The sequence below is a fragment of the Trichosurus vulpecula genome, chromosome 2 (genome assembly GCF_011100635.1).
Source record: "Trichosurus vulpecula isolate mTriVul1 chromosome 2, mTriVul1.pri, whole genome shotgun sequence".
In the NCBI taxonomy this organism is placed as follows: domain Eukaryota; kingdom Metazoa; phylum Chordata; class Mammalia; order Diprotodontia; family Phalangeridae; genus Trichosurus; species Trichosurus vulpecula.
This window is the reverse complement of record NC_050574.1, coordinates 301,312,570-301,323,446: the sequence shown is the minus strand read 5'-3', so window position 1 is coordinate 301,323,446 and position 10,877 is coordinate 301,312,570. Positions and strand designations below refer to the sequence as shown.

Sequence of the window (10,877 nt, the reverse complement as noted above, 5' to 3'; positions counted from 1 at the left end):
CTTAAGAAGGAGGATGGAGAGCCTTACCTAAGTAGTAAACTCCCTGAAAAATAGAATGTAGTCAGTTAATCAACAAACATTTATTAAGAACTTACAATGTTTGAGTTGAGAATGCAAATAAAAGCAAAAAGATGAACTCTGCCCTCAAGGAGTTTACATTCTAACAAGGAAGACTATACACAAAAGGAAGTCAAAAGGAGGAAAGGGGGAGAAAGGTACTGAAATGTGAGGGCTTGGTAGAGAAGTCTAGACTGCAATCTGATGAGAAATGAAGAGATGGTTGGCCTGAATGCCCTTTTTAAATGGAAGTTCTGGGAGGAGTCATCCAATCAGAGGAAGGAGCAGCAGGAGTGAAGGGAACCTTCTGGGGTACGAATTCTGGGGCTAAAGTGATCTTTCAGGAGAAAGAGGTTTCTGGGGCATGGTGGAAAAGTCCAGAGCATAGCTCAAGAAGAAATTCCCTAAAATCTCTAGTGCAGTAAGCTGGAGATAGAAGTTCTGGCTCCTCTACATGTCAACACATTTTCAGGCTTTTTCTGTCCTCAGGCACCCAATGGAAGTCAGCAATATAACAAACAAGAAGAAATAGAACACAAAGGACTGAGAAAAATGGAAGAAAATGTAGAAGAATACTATCAAAAACAACTTACTTAAGAGACAAATTGAGGAGAAAGAATTTAAGAATCATCAGACATCCTGAAAGCCAGGGTGAAAAAATTTTAGATATCATACTTCAAGAAATTAAAAAAGAAAACTGTCCAGATCTATTAGAAACAGAGGACAAAATGAAAATATAAAGAATCCACTGATTACTTCCTGAAAGAAACCCCAGGTGGAAAGCATTTAGGAATGTCAAAGCCAAGATTTGAACATTCCAAAATTTAAAATAAAAGATATTGCATTCAGGTTTTATCTTTGCCTTCCAGAATATCATATTTCAAACTCACTTTTATTTTTAGTGGAAGTTTCTAGGTCTTTAAGGTTCACTCAACATATATTTACCACGCAATCAAAATTCTGATATTTGGTACCTAATGGCCTCTAGAACATTCTCATTCTTTCCTCAATGAGTTCAGGACCTTCAGAGTCTTTCCTCCCCAATCCCTGCACCCATATTAGGGATCTTCAACATACAAGATACTTCCTCAAACACCCCAGCTTCCCAACTCCTAAATTTAATAACTTTCCATGACCTCCATTCTACCACAGCTACACATAAGGATGTCTATGTCCTTGATCTTGTCGTCACCCTAAGAACTCAAAATCCTCTTATCTGATCACAATCTCATTATTCCACTTCTTCCTTTCTTCACAACCCCAAATCCTGTTCTTCATCCTCACCACAATGTCAATCCCTCTAAAACTCAGTTCTTTCCCAGGCTATCACCCTTGCACTCCTCACCTCCCCATCTTGACCCCTTAGTGAATCAGTTCAGCTCTTTCCCTGACCAAGATTCAGCCTTAGATTTCTCTCACCATCTGCTGCCTTAACTCCTATTCATATGCTGCTGAATGAAGCTAGAGAAAATCACCAAACTGTACTTATTGAGTCCACTAAAATTTATGCTACATAATCTTAACTGGGCCCTCATTACAGTGAGGCAACCCCTTACACTTCCCTAATCAATTTATTCCCACTCATCATAGTGGTTTTTCCAAGTCTTTGCATCCCTCCTCAAATCTCTCATGGCTCTCTCCACTCACCCTCTCAGCTGAGAACCTTGCGTCATTTCACTGAAAAATTTGAGGCCATTCACTGACAGCCCCCTTTCTCCCTTCCTTCTCATCTCGCATCACTTAGATGCCTTCCACTACTATGTTCTTCACTCCTGTCTCATGTGAAGAAGTGGCTCTTCTTGCCAAGGCTGACCCCTCTGCATGAACTGGATGATCCCATTCCATCCTGTCTTCCCCAGTAGATTGAGCCCTCTATTATCCCCACTCTCACTTATCTTCAGTCCTTTCCCTGTCTACTTGTTGTTTCTCTAATTGCCTACAAACATGCCCATGTATCCCTGGTCCTTCCCATCCCCACTAGCTATTGCCGCATATCTTTCCTGCCTTTTGTCTCAATTCCACACAAAGCCCTTCTTTAATTGATGCCTCCACTTCTTTTCTCTTTTCTTCTTAACCCTGCAATTTGGCTTCAGACCTCACCGCTCAACTGCAACTGCTCTCTCCAAAGTTACCAATGATCTCAAAATTGCCAAATCTAATGGCCATTTCTCAATCCTCACATCATTCTTGACTGTAGCCCTTGCTTGACTTGTGATTGAGCCCTCTCTTCTTGAGATTTCTTCTTTCTAAGTTTTTGTGACACTCCTCTCCTGGGTCCCCTCCTAACTGTCTGATTGCTCCTCTTCAGTTACACTAGTTGCAACCTAGATGTCATCCTTAACTGTTCACTCTTATCTTCTCTCCATCCCCCCACAAATCTTCTCAGTTGCCAAATCTTATCATTTCTGTTGCCACAGCATCTCTTAACTCCCTTTCTCTCTACTCATATGTCCTCCACCCTTGAGACTATCATCTTTCATTTGGACTATTGCAAGAGCCTCCTTATTGGTCTACCTGCTCAAAGTCTCTCAAGATTCCAATTCATCCTACAATATCTGCCAAAGTAATTTTCTTAAAGCACAGGTTTGATTATACCATTATTATGCTCAATAGACTCCAATGATTCCCTATCACTTCTAGGATTGTCTTGAAACTCATCTGGCATTTAAAGTTCTTCATAACCTGACTCCATCCTACCCTTCCACATATAGATTTTTCATACTCTCTATGGTCCAGCTAAACTTGTCTTCTTACTGTTCCTCACACACTCCATGCTACCTCCCATTTCCAAGACTTTACACAGGTTGTACCCCAAGCCCAGAATGCATTCTTTCCTCACGTCTACCTCTTAATCTCTATTTTTTTCCCTAGAATTCCTAGTTTCTTTCAGAATTCAGCTACAATGTTACCTTCTACAAGAAGTCTTGCCTGATCTTGACTGCTGCTAATGCCTTTGCCACAAAATTATCTCATTTAATTTCATATGTGATATGTATATGTATTACACATATGTATACACATGTGTACACATATCCACATATCTATGTGTGTATATATATGTACACATTTCCATAGTTTCCTTCCCAGTAGAATTTTAGTTCCTTAAGAGCATTTATTGTTTTATTTTTGTCTTGACCTGCCCAGCAGACCACTTAGCACATAAAACAGTATGTGCTTAATAAATGCTCCTTGACTGAATAAGGCTCCAGGTTACCCACGGAATTACTCTGGCACTCCTTTCCTTTATACAGAGAAACATACTCAATAGCAAGAAACGTTGAGGACTGAGATACATGATCTGGTCCTGCCTCACCACAGACCTCTGGAATTAGGTAATCTGACCAGCCTTGGGAAGTGGAATGGCAAGTAATGTCTCTTCTCTGTGTCATTATTCATGATATTCTTCTCACTTAGAATGTCCTTCCCATTTCCCATCTCTAGCAAAATCCTACCCATTCTTCAAGGTGCAGGCAGCTCAGATATTCCTTCTTCTGTATAGTCTTTCCTGATCACTCCAGCTAGCAGTGATCTTTCCTTTGCATTGTTTGTATTTCTTTCATGACATTTTAATACATATTATCTTGTATTATCATTGCATGTGTACTTCATTTATCTCTCCTACTAGAATAAATACTTCTTGACAGAAGGCCCTATAATTCTGTACTCCCCAACGACGCTTTGCCCATAAGTAGAAAAGAAATAAACAATTACCCAAAGAAATGAAGAACAATGAAAAATCAAACTATCTAGAAATTGTGCCCATTAGATAATCCAAAATGTGGGTCGATAATTATTAAACAAAAGGAAACCAGAAGAAGGTGAAGATGAATGTTTCCTCATTTCTCAGACCTGCTCAAGCATCCAGTGAACTATGACAAATTTTCCTATTTTTCAATCTCACAACCACATTTTGGTCCTACACAGGCAGACCTTTGTCCCTACACTCAGATCTGAGCCAAAGCTGCTTATGTTTACTTGGCAATTCTTTAGCTGAAAGTCTGATATAAATTCAGTAAATTCATATTATTCTTATTACAGTTTATTCATTCTATTTTAAAAATACTTACCAGAATCTGTTGGTGATGTTCTCCTATTTATAGCTTCCAAAATGTATTATTCCAGGTTCTGCCTTTACAACTTATTTTGTTCAAGCTTTGTAAAAATCTCTATCCATACAATATCAATGAAGAAAGCATGAAAAATAATAGAAACATTAAATTAAGATCAATTAAGTTAAAATGAATTCCTTCAAATTTAGGGTATTTTTAAAAAGTTTTATTCATTTTAAAGTTAAATGCAAAATGAGAAAAAAAGAACATTTCCATGTACACAGCAGAATATAAAGAGAGGATTCAATGTAAAACCATGAATTTCCATTTCAAACTGTTTACCCCTTAAAAAAAAACCAATGTGACAAATAATTCACATTTGTTTTCAAAGCCACCCAGCTTTTCTGTCCTCAAATTTAGGGTATTTTAAATGCCAGTTAAAAAATTCTTATTGTTCTTTGAGACACTGCAATTTGTATCTTTCAACAAGATAAATCACATTCATTATCGTTACGATTGACAACAATAATGGCAGCTAGCATTTATAGTACTTTAAGATTAGCAAAACACTGTATGTTATCTTCTTTGGTCCTTACAACAGCTTTGTGGAGTAGGTATTATGATTACCCCCATTTTATAGATGAGAAAACTGAAGCTCACAGAGGCTGACTTTCCCCCGGTCACTCAGCTGGTAAGTGTCTGGGCAGGATTTGAACTCAGGTCTTCCTGAGTCCAGCACTCAAATCATTCTGCCACATAGTTACTTCTACCTTTAAATAAACTATGTGCCTTTTTCATTTTTGTTAAATCTCTTCTGGAAAATTCATCATCTGTATTTTGTTTGACTACACTTATTAATTATGAGGAGGAGAGAGTTAATGGGTAGTGTGAGAAATGCCAACAAAGAAAAAAAAATATCAACAAAACATTAAAAATACACAAAAGGAAAAAAGAAGAGGACACAGAACAATTTTGTTATTCCTTTGTTAAATTTAATAGATATTTTAAAGCAAGCTATGTATAACAGAAGCTCACAGTTTCATATACAATGCTCTTTTTTTGGTTCTTTGTATATTAAAATGTTCATGTTTGTGATGATTAATAATAACAAATTCATAATAAAAAGAAAGTTTTTTTAAATACAAAAATTCCATCATCAAATTGTGGTATGAATGTTAAGGAATATTATTGCACAGTAAAGATTACAAGAAATGTGAAAAGATTTATATGAAACCAATGCTAAGAGGGGAAAGAAAACAGAATCCCAAGAATAACATATGAACTGATCTCAAATACATAAAAGAAGATAAAATCAACAGAAGTGAAACAATATATTCAGTGGATAATCTTGGTGTTGTCGTGTTAAGGTGAAGGTATATGGTCTTCATTTCTTTCATCAATGCATAAATAAAAGGATGACTTTTTGTGCATAATCACAGGATCAGAGAGTTGATGTTTGGCATGAGGTCATTGAGGGCAATTGCTTATATTAAAGATGAGGAAAACTAAAAGCCAGACAGGTGGAACTGATTCAAGGTCACGTAGTAGTAACTTGGCAGAGGTGGGATCTGTTTTTAGGTCATCTAACTCTAAATCAAGAACTATTGATTCGACTGTATCAGTCTTTTTAAATGATATTTTGCTTAATTTGATTGCTGTTTTGCTGATTTTATTGTTGGGGAAAACAAATAATTTCTAAAGAAAATTAGTCATGTTAAATATAGCACTCCCGATTTTGTCAGAACTTAAATAATTTTTTTGTTTTGTACAAATATTTGCTCAAATTTTTATGATAAAACTCCAATCTCTAAAAGGCCAAACATTTCATGATCACTTAATATTTAATAAGCACCCTATTCAAAGCATTTAATTTTTATTACTACAAACAAATAATAAAAGTAACCCACATTTATGATACTTTACAGATCACAGAATCCTTTCCTGAAAATAATCTTGAGGTAGGCAGTATAATTATGACTATACCAGCTTTACAGATGAGGAAACTGAGGCACAGAAAAGTGAAGGGACATATCCAACTCACATAGCTATTAAGTGTCAGCACAGGACTGGAACTCCACTTCTGACATGAAGACCAGTACACCTCCCACTCTACTCCATGACTTTCCAGGAAATTGAAAGTACTTCACTTGGTTAGAATAGCGTTGCCACATGCCATCTATCATACTCTAGAACTTCTGAGGATCGTGAGCTCCAAACAGTTAAAGTTCTCTATAGTCTTCTCAGTTATCAGAATGCGTTATTTCAGCTTTGTGCCACAGTTTTAAAAATCTATGAGTTCACAAAAAATGTCTTAAACCCTACTCTGCAATGTTATCAGTTGAGGATCAGATGACAGCAGTCAGTAGAGTGTTTTAAAGACATATGGTATTGGCACCAAAGAAATATTCTAGATTCATGAAAATATGATTTTTTTAGGCCTCTTTTTCCTCCAAATGATAGACTTGTTCTAGCTTGTATGACTCCTAAACATATTAAAATACTTAGAGGAATCTCAAAAATGAGGAAAAACAATGATAGGAGTTTATAACTATGTGTATTACATAATACATGCATAAAATGTGATCTATATTGTATAAATAAGTTATGTACATACACACCCATATATATGTATGTATGTGTGTGTGTGCGTGTGTATAATAAACAAATTACTTCAGGGGTTGGGGGTAATCAACACTAGCCTCAACACTAGCCTCAAAAAAACTAACATGAGCGGAGTCCTAGATAGAAGCTAGGAGTTCCAAGATGTAACTAGGAGAAGCTAGGGCATTCTAGGCATGAAAAATTTCCTATGTAAGTCACGGAGGTGGCAGATGGAATACCAAGCATGGGTAAGAGAAAGTAGGATATTTTGGCCGAGTGTAGAGTGTGTTAATGGTCTAGAAAGGCTCATAATAACGATGCTCCTTGCATATAGCATTTTTTCATTTTCAAGGTATTTTGACATACATGCTCTTATCACAATAACCCTGACTGCTCGGAATCAATTTTCCATTTACTTCCTATCAAAATATGTAGTCTTTTCATCACATGTAAGAATGTAATATCGCTTTATTTTTTTCCAGCTCATTTCTCAAAGATGTCTCAAGCTTTAATATGCATTAACTAATTCTCCCATATTTGAGTAAGGCATGTTTCCTAATCTAAAGGTAGCTACCTGAAGAAAGGCAACTCCCCTGAGACTGTCTAGTGGACCAAAGCAACAAGCCTATGATGGACTCACAGCATCTCCTTCACTTATGGACATACCAATTGATCCTCCCTTAAAAGAAGAATAGACAACGTATAAAGTTATAACTAATTTTTAAGCAGTTGGAAGTTTATACTTTTATACAAAGTATATACATCTTTTTTAAGTTTTAGTGATATGTTTTGTTTTACATTACAGGCATTTACATTTAGATATCTCTCCAGTAGAAAGCTAGGTGATATAATGGATAGTGTAAGATTTGTAGTCAGGAAGACCTCACTCAGTTCAAATCCTACCTCAGACATTTACTACCTGTGGACTCTGGGCAAATCATTTAACCTCTCTCAGCCTCAATTTTCCCATCTGCAAAATGGAATAATAATATTGTAATATTTTCCTGTTCACAGGGTTATTATGAGGGTCAAATGAAAGAAAATATGTGAAACATTTTGCAAATCTTAAAGCACTACGTAAATGGTAGCTATTATCAGTCACCTAGTGAAGCTATACATGCATTCCAAGGGCATTTCCACTGCTGAAAATATTTTCTGAACTCCCCTTCTGAAAGAGTCTTCAGAGACTGTTAACTGACCCCACTAGAAAGTCACCCTCTTTATCTATAGTCACATCTCATTTTTTACCCACCTTGATCATCACTTACCTTATTTATCAGCCTTGGATCCCAATAACTTTTGGCAATTTCCAAAAATCAATCCATCCTCAAAGGATGAGAGTTTATCACCACTGAAGCTATTTTTAAAGACATGCCCTGGCTGATTTTAGAATTACTTTTAAAAATTCAATTTCAAAAGACAAGTCCCCAAAATGAACAAAATCCACTTAAGGGGTTTAGCCTCCCAAGATTACTTTGAAAGGAATAATACTCATGTGAATGAATAAGTTACAGTCTGCTTGAAATTTTTAAAAGTCAGTGATGTTGCTTTGGCATAACAGTTCTCAGATGTGGTCTACAGACCCTAGGAGTATCTGATACCCTTTCAGGGGATGTGAGAGGTCAAACTATTTTCATATAACACTAGCCATTACGTGCTTATTGAAATACTCCTCCCTTTTCCAACTACATATCTTTGTGAGACTAGATTTTCTTCATATACTTTAACCAAACCAATATACGTATCTCAATAGATTGAATGCTGAGGCAGATAGGAGAATCCAGTTGTCACCCATTATGTCTGACATTAAAGAGATTTTCAAAAATATGTAAAACAATCCCACTGTTCGCACTAAACTTTTTTTTGGAAAATAACTGTTTTTCACAAAAATATGTTGCTTTTGTTAACAAGTTATATTATTTTTGCTAACAAGTAATATTTTAAATGAATTAAGAATATTTTTAAAATTTATATTTTGTTTCTAACATGGTAAATGTCAATAGATATAATCCATATAAGCAAAAGCTCTTTGGAGTCCTCAATAATTTATAAAAGAGTAAAAGAGCCCTGAGATCAAAAAGTCTGAGACCCACTACTTAGAGTTACATGCGGTTTTTCTCTGATCCTACTATTATGTAATTGGTTTCTTCACTGGATTCAAGGGATAACTTTCAAGACAGTAGTAATGGCTATCACAATGTTTTAGTAACTTCAATTCGAAAAGGTCAGTAATGAAGAGGCAGGTCCTAGTCTAGCTACTACTGCTATATTCCTAAGATTTAAAGCATTTTTTTCATATTAGACAAAGGCTTCATTCAGATAACTAGAACACTGGACAACTTAAGTGTTTAATGGTAGTTAGTTGACCCTGTAAATTTATCAGTTAACAGAATGGCAATATTAATAAATCTGAATAAACTATCATTTTATCACTCTATAAAATGGCAAAAACATAATTAAGTTAGCATAAAAATTTAACTAGATTTTAAAAATACTTCACAGATCTGTAGCTTACTTTCTCATCTGGAAAAAATCTTGGTGATAAACATGATCTATGTCCTGATCACTTACTTGATTCCAGTAGATGATTAGGTACTTCCTTTCTTTTCTTTGGCTCTTCTACTAAGCTGGCCAGAAAATAGGAGATATGCTGGAATTTGTCCTTTTATCTTTGTTAGTTTTTATCCATTGATTTTACCACCTCCATTTTATCATGAAAAACTGCAATCTCATATAAATGGGTCAATAGTTCACCTGGAGAGAACACATGGGAAGCACATATAAGAAAGAGAAAATGCAGGTATTTTAGCTCCCAATTATTTTTTAGAGAGTGTTTATTAGTTTTTATTTTCAGTTTACAACACTCAGTTCTACATAATTTTGAGTTCCAGGTTTTCTTCCCTCCCCTCCCCACCTCCCTCCCCAAGACGGCATGGAATCCGATATATCTTCTACGTATAACACACTAGTCAAGTTGTAAAGAAGAATTGTGACCAATGGAATGAATCATGAGAAAGAGGAAACAGAACCAAAAAAACCCCAAAACAAAACAAAAGAGAAAAAAGGGGAAAAAAAGATGAGCATAAAGTGTGCCTCAATCTGCATTCAGACTCCATAGTTCTTTCTCTGGATGTAGATAGCATTCTCTGTCATGAGTCCTTTGGAGTTGTCTTTGCACCTTGTGTTGCTGAGAACAGCAAAGTCTATCAGGGTTAGTCATCACAGAATCCACATATCTGTGGCTGTGTATAATGTTCTCCTGGCTCTGCTCCCCTCAATCAGCATTATATCGTGTAGGTTTTTCCAGGTTGTTATGAAGTCCGTATCACCCCCATTTCTTATAGCACAATAGTATTCCATTACATTCATATACCACAACTTGTTCAGCCATTCCCCAATTGATGGACATTCCTTGATTTCCAATTCTTTGCTACTACAAAAAGTTAGCTCCCAATTATTAACTAAAGAATTGTGTCCAGTTTTGTTATTCACAATTTAAGAAGGATATTGATAAGTTAAAAGAGTACCCAGGAGAAGGCTTGAGAATGATGAAAGGCCATAATTCCATGTTATATGAGAATCAGCTGTAGGAACTGGGAGTGTTTAGCTTAGAAAAGAGTTTAGGAGTGACCAATTAGCTGTTTTCAAGCATTTGGATGGTTGCCACTTGGAAAAGGAATTAATTAAACTATTCTGTTTGGCTGCAGAGGGCAGGACCAGGAACAATGACTGGAATTTGCAAAGGGGCAAACTTATGTTTGCCAAACTTTATGATGTTGGGGTTGGGGGCAGGGAAAACTCCTAACAGTGAGAACTTCTCAGAAGTAGAATAGGAGGCCTCTAGGAGTGGTGGGCATCCAGCCCTTGGAAGTCTTCAAGCAGAAGTTAAATGATTAGTTGCCAAATGTGCTATCCCTTTTGGGTATGGGTTGGACTAGATGGCTGCTGAGGTCCCTTTAAACTAAAATATGGTAATTCTTTCCTTGAAATAGCCCAACTATAGAAAATTACATCATCTGTCTGATGGCTTCTTTCCTTTCTATGAAATCTGAATAATGAGTATGTGTTATATCCTCCATTGTTTCTTGACATTTCTGTTTATTCCCTTTCTCTGAAACACCAACTCTTAATCATCCAAGAAAAAGGGGTCATAACCAGAGTATGGTAAAT

General features: G+C 36.1%; 1 protein-coding gene across 1 annotated transcript in view; it reads right to left on the bottom strand.

Annotated features, from left to right (window-relative positions):
- Positions 1-9,414, bottom strand: part of CFAP221 (cilia and flagella associated protein 221) — a 111,554-nt gene extending 102,140 nt beyond the window's left edge. Inside the window, 6 exon segments of the mRNA XM_036744611.1 lie at positions 4,125-4,150; positions 4,153-4,194; positions 4,197-4,223; positions 9,279-9,344; positions 9,347-9,390; positions 9,392-9,414. Of these exon segments, the coding sequence (XP_036600506.1) occupies positions 4,125-4,150; positions 4,153-4,194; positions 4,197-4,223; positions 9,279-9,344; positions 9,347-9,390; positions 9,392-9,414 (228 nt within the window).
- Positions 9,415-10,877: the final 1,463 nt, after the last annotated feature.